The 16,521-nt window shown below is 42.0% G+C and overlaps 1 protein-coding gene across 1 annotated transcript in view; it reads left to right on the top strand.

The window, feature by feature from the left end:
- ppfibp2b (PPFIA binding protein 2b) overlaps positions 1-16,521 on the top strand; it is a 77,081-nt gene that overhangs the window by 15,636 nt on the left and 44,924 nt on the right. Inside the window, 2 exon segments of the mRNA XM_037106724.1 lie at positions 4,946-5,050; positions 8,803-9,011. Of these exon segments, the coding sequence (XP_036962619.1) occupies positions 4,969-5,050; positions 8,803-9,011 (291 nt within the window). The 5' untranslated portion in view covers positions 4,946-4,968.

Here is a 16,521-nt window from a genome sequence, read left to right as displayed (position 1 = left end):
CTTAAAAATGAGTGTCTTGTATTTACAATGGACCAGCATGCCTTTAGTTACCTTTGTTAGTTGGTTGCTTGTAGTGGTAGAAGTAATCATTACCCTTTTAGTGTCTTTGAGCCCACTTTTTTCACTTTAGAACCTGCATATTTACTTTCTGTTTCAGTCTCACAGCTCTCAACCTTTTGCCAGATACTGCTGTTTGAAAAATTCTGTGACAAACCAGTAGACAAAAATCGTACACTGTAGTGCTGATGAGGTTCTGAACTGAAGCAGTTGTTGATCACTTGTGGCTTCTACTGGCCGGTTAAGAGGAGCGAGGACTCAGCAGTCAGTGGTGATATAAAACCGAGCAATCAATAAAGTAGCTTTTCAGTAATTGTGAATCACCAGAAGCACAACATTTCTTTTAGCCTACATAGATAAATGTGCGTGGAAAGTATTAGGCTAGATTAGATTAGCTGCAAACGGTTATACACATGGACACACACACACACACACACACACACACACACACAAATGATCCTTCCAAGCTGCGCTCCATGTAGGTGAGCCAGCTATTGTGCATGCTGGCTTACTGACTTATTCTTATTGGAACTGAGACATCATTAATGATAATAGTTAGACCTGTGCTTTTCTTGCTGTAACGGGTCAAAATCTCTGAAGGGCAAAAGTTCCACTGCAAAACCACGCATCATTTTTATCTTGCCTGCTTTATTCTGAACATGTGCATAGATAATCAGGTCAACTAACAAGGTTTTGATTAGACGACCAAAATGGCGAGGCTCCATGCAGAGAGAGGCATTGGCAAGTCAGCACGGATAACAACTAGCTGTGCATTTAACCTCAGTGGTTTGTAGAAGTTTGTCAGCTTGTTGGTGTGCAGAGCAGCGGGAGCGCGTGAGGCAGTAATGAAGAGCAGTGCTGGGTGACGGAAACGCAGTGATGCCTGGTGATGGTCCTGATGGAGCTCATCATGAGGCTGATAGCAGTGTAGCAACGCAGCTAATGGACAGTGAGACAGCCGTAGCTTCTGAATGGGTGCCTCCGTCGGCTGTGGGCAGATACACTCGCTGCTGAATCACTCTTCCCTCTCCACTCAACACTTTCTCTTCCTCTCTTTTCCCGTCCCGCTCGTCCTCTGGTTCTCACACAGGGTTCCCTGTGTGTGGTGAGTCGCGCTGAGACTAGAGGTGAGAGGAGCGAAGCAGCAGTTTTGGTTTTTTTCTCTTCACACACACACACAGGTGTAGTACACAGGAAAGATCTGTTGATATCATTGTTTGCACCTTCCAGATGTTGGACATGTTCATGTATAATCAGGATAAAACTGCAGTGTTGAGATACTGGTCGGACGAGTGAACCATTCTAAACCCTGACAGACAGGCCAGCATCAGAAACTATATTGTGTTTTTGTGTTTGAAAGTGGAAACATTATCAGTGTGTATATTTTCTGTGTCAGTGGAACCAGCCAGGACCACAGTGGTGATACCTGAGAATAAATGTGGTCGCACTGTGGAGTGCTGGATTTGAGGATCATTAAGTAGCTTACGCCTCTCACAACAGGGGGCAGGGGGCACGAGGTGTTTGCAAAGGGGGTGTGTGTGTGTGTGTGTGTGCACTGTGTAAGTAGGCATTGTATTCTTCCGTGTTGAGTGCTTAGCTGAATGGCAAATTTGTAGTTGCATGATGCCAGCGCTTCTTGAGAAATGTCTGTGTTACCAAAACAATTCTTGCCCCTATCCAAATTTCCCAGCTGTGTATTCGACACCTCCTATCAGCGCCTGGTGATGTTTCTTTTTACGTTAGTTAAGTTGTCCGACAGATTGCGCCGAGAGCCAGCTTCCTATTCGGCTTTAGAGAGAGAGAGCTGTCAACACTGAGGCGGGTGTAGCTGTAAGAAACAGGTCACATTTTTTTTATGTGTGACAAACGAGTTTATCTGGTGTCTCTCTTTCTGGGAAAAGGCGTGTCTGTTTCTACATCTACCAAAACATGAATGAGACATCAAGTAGCTTGCACAATGCAATTCAGCCGCAGGAGATGATCCGGTCATTTGGTTCAACAGGGATTCTTCGTAAATACCTGTCTGCATGTAATGAAAACAATGACGTGATTATATAGTGTGTGAGTGAGCAATCCAAACCTGCTGGCCATGGGAACTTACCAGAGCCAAGATTGTAATGGCTTTCTAACCCTTTGACTCTAACTACATTATAATAATAATGTCTTTATATTAACATCTAAAATCAACTCTTAACTGTGTTCTTTACCTAATCATTCTTACACACAGTTGTAAAAAATACAAAAAACATTGTACAGCTGGTAAATCTAAATGCGGTGGCCCTGGAAGTTATACACACTGCAACATGAAGCTGCTGCAAGGAACTTTGATTTTCTTGTGAATCTGGCGGCCCCTGTGGACAACTCATTGAACTTTGTTTTAGTGCTGTACCGTATCACCATACACTTTTTTGCTCAAGCTGTGAGACTTCATGATTCATTCCCAGCACTATACAGTAAAAAAAATGTTTTAAGTTTATGATTTATCTGACCTGGATAAGTCAGAATCTGGCCCGGGGACAGGCATCCAGAATTACAGACGCAGTGATCAATGAGTGCGAGACTGGTATCGGTCGGTTTTTGCCATGACCAGCGACCGGCTAATCAGTGCCAGTTATGTCCAATTCTGGACTGCTCAAATTTAAGTGCCGCTTGTCCCCCCAACAGGACCGCCAGCTTTTATAACTCAAATGTTATGTGGTTAAAGAATGTTCAAAACATTATGTAAAACTTCTTTTTTTAATCAGAAATTCAACTCTGAAACGGTTCCATTCATTAGATAAATCCAAGATCACGAGGAGATCCAGAGCAAGTCACACACACACACACACACACACACACACACACACACACACACACACACACCCTCGCTTTCCACAGTCTTCTATCTCTCTCTGTTTTTCCCACAAGCACACACACTAACACACACAGACCAATTTTCCACACACATAGCATTTTAACAGACTGTGCAATATGGGAAACAGTGGACAGGGCTGTCTTGTCATCGTGCTGGAACAGGTCTGTAATGTCTAAATCAGCACCTTGACACACTGTCACAATGGAACACACAGTGTCATGAAAACCCCACACTTTCCTTGCTCCCACACTCTTGTCTTTCTCTCTTTTTCTCACACACGCACAGAAACAAATGCATTATTGTCCTGTGGAGGTCAACTGTTATCTCAGTGCTGTCGAACAGAGTCAGCCTGTCATAGTGTCTGAATGGTGCTGTCACCCTCTGCCTCAACAAGACTAATACAGAGCCATTTATTACTATTAACAATGAAATTAGCGGCGTTTTTTTCTAACAAACACATCTCCATGCTCACACACACACACACACACAGACACACACATGATGGGAGCCATTTGAAAAATGAGAGAATGGTGACGGCACAGGAGTGGTAATGACAGCGTGTTACTGTAAGTCCATTGACTGTGTTTTCTACAGATTGTCAGTGTCAGCTGTCATGTCGTGCTGTGAAAGTTAGTGCTAATGCAGATGAGCATTAGGCTGCTCTGTGCTCTGTGGGGGGGTGGGGGGGTTCGTGCTCTCGAGGCATCAGTAGATTACATCACTGTCTTTCCCCTTGATTTCCACATGCCTGTTTGTCTGTAAATCAGCATGACAGCATGACAGAGGGATGAGAGCCTTGAAGGAGAGATGACAGGAGGGATGAGCGCCAGGCAAAGAGGGGATGACAGGAGGGAGGATGGGTGCGGTGAAACAGCAGGAAACAAGGAGGAGATGGAAGGGCAGCCAGAGGCTTCGATGAAAAGTGGATTTAAAACACGTGTAAGCGTTTTGCTGGGGTGTGTGTGTGTGTGTGTGTGTGTGTGTGTGTGTGTGTGTGTGTGTGTGTGTGTGTGTGTGTGTGTGTGTGTGTGTGTGTGTGTAATTGCTCCTGGCTACATGTATACTTTATTTTTGTCAGTGTTGGTTTTCAAAGACGAGAGTGCAAGAATGGGCTACATGCATATGTAGAGAATAGAAAAATAAACACTGTGGTAAACAGCATGAGTGGAATCAAGCAAATAGCCTCACTTGTTGAATAAAGGAACTTTTTGGACCTCTGTTGGTGACAAGTAGACATGGCAGCATCATCAGTGAGATTTCATTCCGGCTCGTCATTTTAAGTGAGTCATTGGTACCGATCAATAATCATATCCTCACTATCTAACCCTTTGTGGTCATTTCATTACCTCAAACAGTAAACATTTATATATATGTATACTGATTGCCCTTTTAATAAAGACCATGGCATAAAAATGTAATAAAAATGATCTGTCAAGATAAACATGATCCATGAGCATCATCATTTGATGGGATGTAAAATGTAATTAAGCTCATATAAAACCACCATCTGTCTGTGGAAAAATATCCCATCACAGATTGTTACTATCAGATGTCTTCATGTTATGAATTTACCAGTTTCAGTGTGTAAACTGTTAACTGGGGATTTCCAGACATAAGTAACTATATTACTGTATCATGGAAATTAACTATATGAAAAATATAGAGGGTTACTTGTTGAAATCTTTCACTTCTCTGTCTATCTGTGTCTTTGTTTCTAAGTGGTAGATTCTCAAAGCTCATAGAAAGTTGCCAAGCAAATGAGCTGCATTATCCTCATTGGATTAGAGCTGGTTAGAGCGCCCACATCTACAAGCCTGATTTGTTCTGTCTTCATGCAGGGCAGGAGCGTGCACAGCAGCTTACTCTGTACATTTCTAATACAAACCATCCACATGCTCCACAGATGTTGGTAGACACGCGTTAGTGTAAACCTTGTCATTTCAACATTCTTTACATTCGCCACTGTATATAGAAACACAATGTACAGTAGCTTAGTAATAAATGAAACTGACTTTTCTCTTTCTTTTTCTGCAGAACATCTGAAAACCTGACATCTGATGCTCCCCACCGCCACCATGGAAACGGAGGCCAGTCAAATGCTGGAGGCGGCGCTGGAGCAGATGGATGACATCATCGCAGGTAAGAGCATGGAGGTGCCAGTGTTGTCTCTAAATATGTGGTCTTCTTTTCGACAAATCGCCAGCGCTGGTTGTAGCCTCCTCAAGGAGACGCTGTGGGCAAGTGGAGGTCAGAGGATGTGTCATGCTCAGCTCCAACGCTTGTTCCCATCCTCTGCGCTCTTACTGAGCTTTCCCAGCAACCAATATCTGCACGTAAATGAGAATAATGATGCAGACTGCACTGTAAAGATCACATGTTATCTTGTCACTTGTCAATGAGTTCAACAGACCACTTTGTTCTGGTTTGTCAGAAAGCCTTTAGGTGTCACCAGAGAGGCTTGTAGTTTTAACAGCATGTTTCAGTTACTCACTGTATACCAATGATGTATGTACATAGGTTGATGTTATGTTTTGTTATTGAGAAGGTTTAATCTTAGTGGTGTTTCTTTTACCTAACTGATAAGGATGTGTCAGTGCACCTGTATGGTGTTGACAGTATGGTGACAATACGGTAGCTGTGGTCTTCATGTCAAAGTGTCCTTGGGCAAGATACTGAACCCCAGACTGCTCCTGATGTGCCGGGCACCTTGCACGGCAGCCACCGCCATCAGTGTATGAATGTATGTACGAATGTCGTTTCGGACAAAAGTGTCTGCTAAATCCTCTAAATGTAAATGAGTTAAGGACAGTGACGGTGAGCGAGTCATTTCCTATATGACAGAGATGACCCGGCAGAATTGGTCATTTAAATCAGTCATTCCCAAAGACCGGGTTGTCAGAAGATTTTATTTTATTCAGGATTTACATATATCTGCAGTACACCTCCTCCTAACATGAGGAGCTTGTTGGTATATGGTACAATGAGCGTAGCAATTATAACATCAGACAAAACAAACAAAACTGTGATCACAAATAGAGCATTATTTATTTACATTTATTAATCCAAACATTAATAATAAGCACTCAAAATCAACAGGGAGAGGGGAGTGAACAGCATTTTAATGTTTGCAGTGCTCTCTCTCTCTGTTATTTCCCTTCTGTCTGGGTTTAGCTACAGTGATGGGGAGAAATCATAGTAGAGCTAATTTTTTTTTTTTAATTTATTGACAACCACAAAAAGCAGCTGGCTAAGAAACTACGCAGATGTTTCAGTAGTGAGATTATCTCGAGGTTGTTCACGCTCTCACCTTGACCTGAGAAAGACAAGTTGTGGTCAGAATGTCCGCGCAGGGTTGAAGAACTCAAATAAAGGTGGCAGCATGTTCATACTCTTGGATTTTTTTTTTTGTGTGTACAAAGTAAGAAAAAACACCTTCAGGTGGACATAACATAAATGACAACTTCAGGTATCAGCATTTCAAATTTCAAGATATTACACAATGTCCAAAATCTGTGTTATTTATAGACAACACGTGGTGCTGGTAGAGCATCACCAGATTCACAGTGTTATACTGTTCTTTTTCTTTCTATTTTTTTTTTTTACCAGTTATTAACTGTAAATAACTCATTATCTTGTCTTAATGTGTGTGTGTGTGTGCGCGTGCATGTGTACTTGCTACATATGTGTGTATGTTTGTGTGTGCTTTTGTGTGTGTAACTGGGGTCATGTTCGCTGCAGCCAGTTCAGCCTTGGGCAGTAAGCTCTAACTAGTGGGGTAAATGTTTAATGTGATGCACTGACAGTGTGGGAAAACAAAGATTGAGCAGAGCAAGGCATCCCATCGGTGACAGAGGAGAGGAGGGGCAGAGACTGGGATTTGAGTTATTGGGAATTCCATAAAATTAGAACATTTTCTGTGACCACTGATATGGGACAACTGATATTTTTGGCTAGGATTTGCTCGACTCCGTGTCAAGGATTTTTTTCATCTCACTCTCAGAATCAACATAGCAACAAACCGCTGCAGATGCTCATTATATCGCTGCTTTATGCCCAAAACCAATGAGCTCATCGAGTGCACTGAGTTTGCTATTACTGCTCTCAGTGACCACAAATAGAAATACATTAAAAATCCCATTAGCGATAACATCAGCCAATCACCAACAAGGAAATTAGAGACACTTATCAACCGAATTTGGAAATGTTGGTCATATTACATTCCATGACCAGCAGTTCTCTTCTGGTCGAGCATCATAGCAGTGAAATCCCAAAATGAAAGCTCGAAATGAGAGCTTGATATGTTTGCAGGCAGAGACCAAAAACTAAGTATTGAATCATAAATGATTAACTAATGTTTAATTTCCTGTACAAAACAATGAAGTATGTTGTAAGTACGCACACTAACTGCAAACAGAGTATACTGTTATTAGTACACTCTGTACAGAGATGAATAAAATATCAGAAGATGTTCCCCAGTGCGCCACAATCAAACAATATCAAAATGAAACAGTAATCAAATGATAGTTTTCAAAGTATCCAACCAGGAGCACGTTAGAAGCATGATGAAGCTGATGACCAGACTTTTTACCCTTCAGACCATTTCAGATAACTGTACAAATCTCACCAGCTATATACTGTATGTCTGTGCTTTTTAGATGAGCAACCGTAATCTTAGGCATGTGCAGCATTTCCAACAGTGGCTCTTGACCTTCGACATTCCTGTGAAATAAGTTGTACCACAGTATTAATTCATAGCGCTGTGACTTGTCTCTGGACTGAGGGGACAGTGTGCCATCCTAAAGTTATCTGTTTATACAGTGCGCAGTAAATACAGCGCTGAGATGGCGCACATTGTCCCCTGTTGATGTTAAAACTTTATCCTACAAGACTTATTTTATGCTTTTGGGGACTCAAAGTTTCTTCATATCGAACAATCACAATAACTTCCTGGTAGAAAACCCCTGCCACACACATTTTCCTTTTGGTCTTTTTTAAATTATGTTATTTCCAAGTGTATCCATTTAGTTCATCTAAAAGGCGAGACTTCAAATGAGACATACATGATATTTGTTGGCAAGAATAGGTTTACATGCTCTAATGCTCAAAAAGCACATCAGTTTTCTCATACTTCTCTGTATCCACCCTCTGTTTCTGCTCCTGTCTCTCCTGAATACCTGGTCCACTCTGATTGTTCAGCTTGTGCACACCTGAGCCTGCACAGTGGACTACATCAGAGCAACTGTGCTTAGTTAATTCTTATGTCCTAGACATACATTATGCAAATGTGTGACATGAGGAACCTGGTTAAAATAGCTGTGTATTTCTATAGACTATTCAATCTGTATGGTGATTAGAAGTGGATTTGTTTATGTGCTCAAAGACACTGCAACAAGTAAAAGTTCTGCGCTTGCTCTCGGGCTCTGCTGTACAGAGATATTCAAGCAAAGACTGTTTTCATCATGCGCCATTTATTCATTTTGGACCGCATGTATTGTATGGAGGAGCTGTAATGTGTGGCTGCTCATTCAGTCCAAATTATTTGAGTGTATCCAGATGTGCATGTGAGGGTGTGCCTTACTTTGTGTGTGTGTGTGTGTGTGTGTGTGTGTGTGTGTGTGTGTGTGTGTGCGTTTGTGTGTTGTTGCCAGGGAAATGATCCAGGTGACACATGGACATTTTGGAAGCATTCAGAAGGATGCGTGTCTCTGATTAAACTATGTTCAGTAGTATTCAAAGCTCCATTCTTGGACCTCTTGCAAATTGGCTGGTAACACAGCTAATAGATGAGCTTCATACTGCAGTCACATTGAAGTTTTTAGTGATGGTATTAATAATCGCTCTGTTGTGAGTAACGGTCTCTCGCCTCTCCTCCTCGTCCACACACTCCTCAGGTTCGAAAGCGGCGGCGGTGGAGTTCTCTAACAGCATGTACGACCTGGGCTCTCCCGTCAGCGCCGGCCCGCTGCAGGTCGTTCAGTTAGCCGAGGACCTCAAGCTTGCCCTGGAGCTCCAGCCCAACCAGGAGGAGAGAGACAGCCTCAGATCACAGCTACCTTCAGAGACGGCCCAGGCTCTGATAGACTGGCTACAGGCCGGAGCTGTGAGTACATTGCGTGCTACGCTTCAAATCATCTCTCATCTAAACATGACATTTTTCCGTATCATTTGCTGTCTCCAGTTTGCTTTCTGCTGTGTGGTCTTCACAACTCACAACTGCAGCCAGGTCAAGTGGAGGTGTCGCACTTGATCTGTTTCACATCAGGCGGCATCATGCTGCGTCCGTGTAGTGATTTTTGAAGTCTTTTTAATGAGCACCATTTCAGTGTGCGAAGCGTTATTGCAGCATGGCGGATTGTGCTGTGCATTTTGCGACTTTGGTGTTTTTTTTGTTTTTTTGTGGTAACACATGAAGAAAAAGCCGAAGATGAGCGACCATCCAGAGTGAGGAATCTCCTCGGCTCATTATGTAAAGATCGGCTTTTCGAGCATGAGGAGCTGTTTCCTTGCTCCCGAGAAGCATTGTGTTCTGTTGATTTCTCCCACTGTGCGATGTGCTCACCCTCAGTGAACCACCCGCTCTCTTGGAAATCGGCTAATGCTTGAATGTTCAGCACTCGGGCTCATGTATTCTGTGCCTTCAAAGGTTAAATGGCATTTGTTTCACATTCACAAGCCCTACTCTCTGTACCGCTCAAGTTATTAGATGACAATTTAAAAAGTTTCTCAACTCATAAAAATATAAACACAATCATTTCTTCTGACGTTAGCAGATGTTACTTTGTAACAGGCCAGGCAGGGTGCGTCTGATGTTAGACTATGGTAGTAAATCCCTGAAGCCATATCTTCAGGAAGCTAATAAATGCGCAGCGTTACTAATAAGTATTTGTGCCCCGAGCAGTACAACTGTGAAGAATAAACAACGGTGTCTAGGCTGTTAAATTAAAATCGAGTACAACACTTGAGAACTTAGTTGTGATTTTAATTTCAATAAGACAAAAGTCCAGCGCAGGTGTGCCTTGATAAATACACACTGCTTTATGAGACAAGATGAGATGTTGTGTGCACAGCATACAGCTTTAGCCATTTTGGCCAAGACAAGAAGATAAATAGGCTCCTCCTAAAAGTAACTGCTGTATTAGGACGCTCCCTCAGTGGTTTCTATGCTCTGTAAACTCATTCAGTGGCTAATAACTCTTGGTAGCGCTCGTTTCAGCAGGACTTACACTTGTTTTTGTCAGATATCAATTGTACTGTAGGTCATCTTTATTTTAGCTGTGCCAAATTAACAGTCCTGTAGTCATGCATGTAAAATGTGAGACACAGCCTTGGTTGGAACAGGATCCTATTTGTACGGTCATCTGTACTTAAGACGGACGACTGGAACACGTGTGTGGTTTAAATTTCAAATGAGAACTTATTATCCTCACTAATGCGTTGAAATGAATCCAGGAGGCTGCCACAGGAACGAGTCGTGAAACCTGGAAATACTGGAGCATTTTTGCACTTTCAGTTCCCTCGACTCAAATCAACATCTCTTCTCATAAACCACTCAACTATTTCACTCGAGCTTGCAAGCTTGTGTGTTGATCAGTTTATGGTAAAGTGTCTGTAGTGTGTAGTAGGAAGCTCTGTGGTGATGATGTTGAACTCATGTGACTGTGATGTAGTTTGTTTATAGGCTAACATTATATTTTGCTTCATATTTTATTTATAATGTCATTATCTTGAGGTGCGGTTCAAGGTACCAGGGCGATACTAACTTCTGGGTTAACTTACAATAGTACATCATACCTGCTTCTCTCTATGCTGCACTTGTTGAAATCTTTCATTCTGGACCAAGTGACGGGCTGACCGACAGACTGACCTTGCCATCCATAGAGCCGCAGCAATAGCAGTTGCAAACCTTTTTAGATTCAGTATTTCCATGTCAATAGCCAGAGAGTTTATAGAGCTGCTCATTTTGAATGTGTGGTGAAACTCTCACTGTCCTCAGAGATTACACAGCTGGGTTAGAAATTGCACTCTGTGCTCAGTGTACACGTCTCTGTGAATTAAAGTTGTGTTTGCTGGCACTCAGAACAGAATGCAGTGCCTGGTGATGCACCACGTTATATAAGTATATTCATTGTGATGTTTGGAAAGTTGGCCGTCTCAGAGAAATGGAGTCAGACGTGCATCGCTCACCAAAAGAAACAGCTGCTGTATGTTGAAAGGCCTCTTTAAACAGGAAATGCTTATGCTGCACAGCTTATCACAGTATTTATATCCATATCATCCATATAAGGCTGCCAAAATATTATTTGATAGTTTATTCATTTTAGATTATTTATTATTTAATTATTTAATGTTTTATTAGAATTGTAATGCTCATGACAATAAAGAGCTTGGATCTTTAAGGTCAAGTTTGTGTCAGCGTGACACTTCCGTCATTTAAATGAAGCTTCCCATGACAATAGTGTGTCAGCATGATCATAATCTATCATCTAGCGTTTTCATAGTGACACGGGGTCAGCTAAAGGGTCAAAGGGAGTGGAGAGGAATTTAGCTGCTGTGCTACAGATCAGCTATTCTCTGCTGCAGTGGGTTGGCATGTCGCTGTGAGGACGAGCAACATCTGGTCTTTCTTTCTTTCTTTCCTCCTTCCATCCTGTCTTTCTTTCTTGTAGTTGATGCTTTTTTCAGTTCTTGTGTAAAAACTCAAGAGCTTTCTTCACTTTCCCTGTACAGTGTAATCCTGATGATCATTCCACAGCAATCAATACTGTAACCTCACACCCCACAAAGGGAAAACAAATCACATACCCAAAATAATAATGAAATACCCCAAATGCAATTAGTTAAGATACAAATAATGATATGAAATAGACCAATAACAATAATAATCCCCTAATGTAGGACTGTCAGCCGTAGTAACTCCTTACATACATTATTCTGCCAAGCAGAGACTGAGGTCAAAATACCCAATACTCTCCAAAGGCTGTTGGACTCTGACTGCCAGTCACCATGTTTTCATTGCCTTTCCTCATTAATCTGACGCAGTGCCATTTGCATCTACAGTTACAGAGCAAGGGAAGGAGGGAAGGGAACAAAGGGAGAGGTTTGGGACGGGTCCCATTAAATTTTCCTCAGAGACACCATTACAACTCAACTATTATCAGCTTCCTGTGCTGAGCTCCCTCCCTCACACCCTCTGTCTGTCCTGCATGGCCTCTCAGCCTCCTCTGTTTACAGCAGCTCTCTCTCTCTCTCTCTCTCTCTCTCTCTCTCTCTCTCTCTCTTTTCCTTCACTCCTTGTTTTTCGCTGCATACTGTTACTCACTCTTCCCCTCTCATTGCCCCTCTGCATGTTAGGACACCCTCCTCCTATGTTCTGACGTGAGTGTGTTTGTAAATGACGTGCTCAGTGTAGTAGCCAGACAGGCTCTAACGAGAGAACTGCATTGCTGAGGACTTTTAAGGTACGTTCAAACTACTTTTGGGTTGTTTGTAACATCATCTACTTTATGTTACACAGACAGAAGGTCTTGTCTCTATTTCTTGAAATGACAAATGATGTTTTGAGTATCTATGTGCTTTCTGCTGAAGTGACACACTGACACACACTGTAGCTGTTGTCAGATTGGGCTGTATGGTTGTAGCTGCTGCCGAGCGTTGTCCTGCAGAGGCTGCTGTTTGTGAGTTTTTACACTCCGACTGAGAGGGCTGAGGCTGAAAAGGGACGAGAGGATCTTGGATCCACTTCAGCAGCATTTTAAGCTCCTACATTGTTTCAACAGCAGATGTCTCACATGTTGCACAGTGACTCCTGCCAGCACCCCCTCCCTAGTTCTCTTTCTTCTTTTGTTTCTTACTTTTCCTCCAACTGTCTCTCCCCCTCCCTTATTCACTCCCCCTTCCCTGCTCCATGCTGTCCTGATTTTTCTCTCCAGTTTCTGTTTTTTTTGTACTGTTGGGATAATCATGCAGTTTAACATGATAGTGTTGTCTATTAATATATTTACTTTTGAGTCCCAAAAGCAATATTTCAACTCATTATAATAGCAAAACAACATTCAAATTCCCCACAGGGATATTCATGCAATGTCTTTAATAATCTCAGGCTCTTTGATGTTGATTTCATTTTAATCATAGTATACCTGCATGTTTTGTAAAGGAGCAGATTGGTTTACATGAAACTTCCACCCTGAGTTTATGTCCCCACACGTGGTTTCCTGCTGCACACTTGTTGACACTTGTTTATCACAGCTTATGGTAAACACGGAGCTCTGGTTGTAATTTCACCTCGGAGAGTCTGCCCGGAAATATCTGGAAGGTAAAGAAAAAACTAGAGGAAGATTTACGACGGTGTTTCTGTGTTACAGCTGTGCTTCATGACCACAATCCCATATCCAGATAATGATCTTCACATATCCAGATAAGGATACATGTCGCGATATGTTACATTGACAAAAGATACAGCAGTATCTTAAGAAGTCTTTGTAGTCATTTGTGTAGCAAGCGCTATATAAATAAAGTTTATTGCTATGATTATCCGCTACCATGCCGCCAGATCACACAGATTTTGCATCGTGTCTAGTCTGACATTTAAATTCCACAATATAAACAGATGCACCAAACAAATTCAACATCCAGATTGTAACACGTAATAAAACTTCAGGGGTTATTGTTGGAAGCATTATAAAATTGCTTTTGGCAATCTCAGCATCAGCATTTCTTGCTTGAAACACATCCCTGTTACTATGGATCCTCTTTGTCAAAGTTTTCCAAAGGGACTGTTTCCTCCCTGCAGGTCCAGTGAAAACTGATCGTGTGTCCTGTGAATTTCAATAGCCAATGAACAAAAGCTTGGCAGATTATCAAGGCAGCTAATATGTAAGGTTGACTGCTCCCTCTTATCCCCATCCTGTCCACCTTCTCCCACTTCCTCCTCCTCCCTGCTGACCTAGAGGAACAGCATCAAAGAGGATCGGGCTCTGCAATTAGTCTGCACCCTGTGGGCTTCTCTCCAGGGGTGAAACACACACACATACACACACACACACTCACAGATATACACATGTAAACACAGGAAGCATCATAAGTGTATTATTGGCAGGAAGTTGCGATACCCTGTGACTGTTGGTCATTACTGCTGACCCAGAGACGTTAGCATGTCTTCAGATGATGTTCTGAGTGGATGAAATTTGGAGAAGTTTTTCCAAAGGTAGTCAGAGAGCATGTGTTTGTCTGTTGGAGACAGGACAGTAGTGCATGTTTTCATGATAACATAGGGGGTCATGGAAGGGGACATTTTAAGTCATACACATTTGGTAGCTTTTATTTGCTGCTTACTTTAATTTGGCTTGCACTCGAAGCTTCAGTCTCTCTGTCTTCCCTCAGTGGCCAGCATAACATGCTGCTAACACAGCATCGACACATTATCACCTTTTAGATTTCATGAAGCGAAACTGCTAGAAAAACAGTTGTTTGATTAGACGGCCAGCAGACACATCTGCATTAGCTTTTATTTGGAGTCGAGCTTCAGCAACCTGACGAATAAGTCCAGTTTTTTGCAAGTGTGTTTTTGGTCTTCACCAACTCATGAGAGAAATTTCTGGCCATTAAGCTGCTAAATGATCCACTTTTATCATTTGCCTTTAAACCTGTCACTACCTTTGTCTGATATTGATACATATAAATCTGAGTATTTGAAACGGTTTTAATACTTGTCCTTGCAGCATCAATACACCAGTACTAGCTGCGTTTTTCACTCTACTTTCCAACAGCAAGTTGACACGCGCACCACTGTAGTGCCCACGGAGTGGGTCAAAGAAGTCAAAGAAAGACTCTATTGTTCTATCTCACAATACACAAGCCTTTTTGTATTTAATGAACATGTCAATCTTTACATATGGTACCAAACATGGTTAAGAAGATCGATCTTTTTTAAGTAATTGTGTTAAGGGTCGGCCGATGAAGCTTTTTCAAGGCCAATACCAGTGGTGATTATTAGAAATAACAGAGACTGAAAACCGATGTTTGGGAACTATATTTATTTGCAGTAACAATGAAAAGCTTTATGTCAAACTTTCAAACAACCAGTGATGGAAGATCAGTTTAGTTGTACTGTACTGTAAGTGGGCAGCATGGTGGCGCAGTAGCTGTTGCCCCACAGCAAGAAGGACCTGGGTTTGCTGGGGCAGGACCTTTCTGTGCTGGTACTCTGGCTGGTTCCCACAATCCAAAGACAAATTTATGCAAATAAACCTTGAAAAGTTCAAAGATGAATTGGTGACTTATCCAAGCTGTACCCCACCATCACCCAGTATTAGATCGGATCTGATCCAGCCCCCAGTGGCCCTGAAAAGGATAATAATCCAGTTTCTGACAATGGATGGATGGATGTACTGTAAGTACTTTCCTTGAGTACATCCATTTTCTGCTAGTTCATTTTTCAGTGTTTATAGGCTGCTGACGTATTACAAATCAGATATTGCTGTATGTGGGATGTTGTTTGAGATGATGCTGTATTAGAACCAAAGCTCTGATGGCAATCTGACAGAAAAATCACAGGTACTGCTAATGGGGAAAATGCTGAAAAACGGCCCAATAATCGGTCTAATCCCCTAATTTTGTATTGAAGTGAGAAATACCACAGTTTTCTTTGTTGAAAACACTTTCCTGCTGTGTCTGAAAACAAAACTGATGACAGCAGCAAGTGTGAACCAAAACAGTAGTTACACAAACTAAAACCGGAGAGAATAAGCTGCGAAGTGGCTCTAAAGTTCAGTAGAAGTGAGAGGAGCTGTAGAGTTGGGTGATCTTTGTACAGTAAGGTCATCAGTCTGACTAATTTGGAATACACACCAGTTCCAGTAGACTGATCAATCATTGATATAAAAAGCTGCAGCTTTAAAAACATGTTTTTTTCTTTTGCTCGTCAGTTTGCATTAACTAACTTGAAAGAACTTTTTAGTTTTATGGAATTTTGGTGACGTACAGATGTTGAAAGAAGTGATTTAAAAGGCTCTGACAAGCGCCTATGTCATTTTACCTATCAAGAATAATCCTTATTGTCCTTCACAGTGAAAAACGGACACACCCAGCTCTGTACAGGACATACATTACACATGTGCAGTCGATCTACTTGGATGTAGGCAGCATTCCATAAGCTCATACATTTTGGCCAGCGTAGATGTGCTGCGCTTAACTTAAGCCTGATGAGCTTCCACAACACAGAATACTTTTCTCAAGTTCAAACTAACAAACATGGAGTGCAGACTCATTTTTAATTTGAAGCACATAATCTGAAGGGTAGTTTAAATGTTTGTGTGTATACTGTATGTGTGTGTGCATTTGTATAAGTGTGTGTGTGTTTGTGTGTGTGTGTCTGTGTGCGCGTGTGTGAATGAACCTGTCGCACAGACAAATGGCTGGCATTATTACGGTGAACGGTATTGTAAAACACACAGGAAATGGAAACCTGAGCTAATGGGTTTAAACATGATGATAAGCCACAGAGGGACAGACGGATGGAGCGAGAGAGGAAGGGAGAGAGAGTCTCTCACCCGTTTTGAAGTCTGCCGGCGCTCTCACTGTAACTTAATTAAAAAAAGAACACAAGCGACGGG

Source organism: Acanthopagrus latus, chromosome 8 (assembly GCF_904848185.1).
Source record: "Acanthopagrus latus isolate v.2019 chromosome 8, fAcaLat1.1, whole genome shotgun sequence".
Classification (NCBI taxonomy): domain Eukaryota; kingdom Metazoa; phylum Chordata; class Actinopteri; order Spariformes; family Sparidae; genus Acanthopagrus; species Acanthopagrus latus.
Note: the sequence above shows the minus strand (reverse complement) of the source record. Positions and strands in the feature narration are given on the sequence as shown.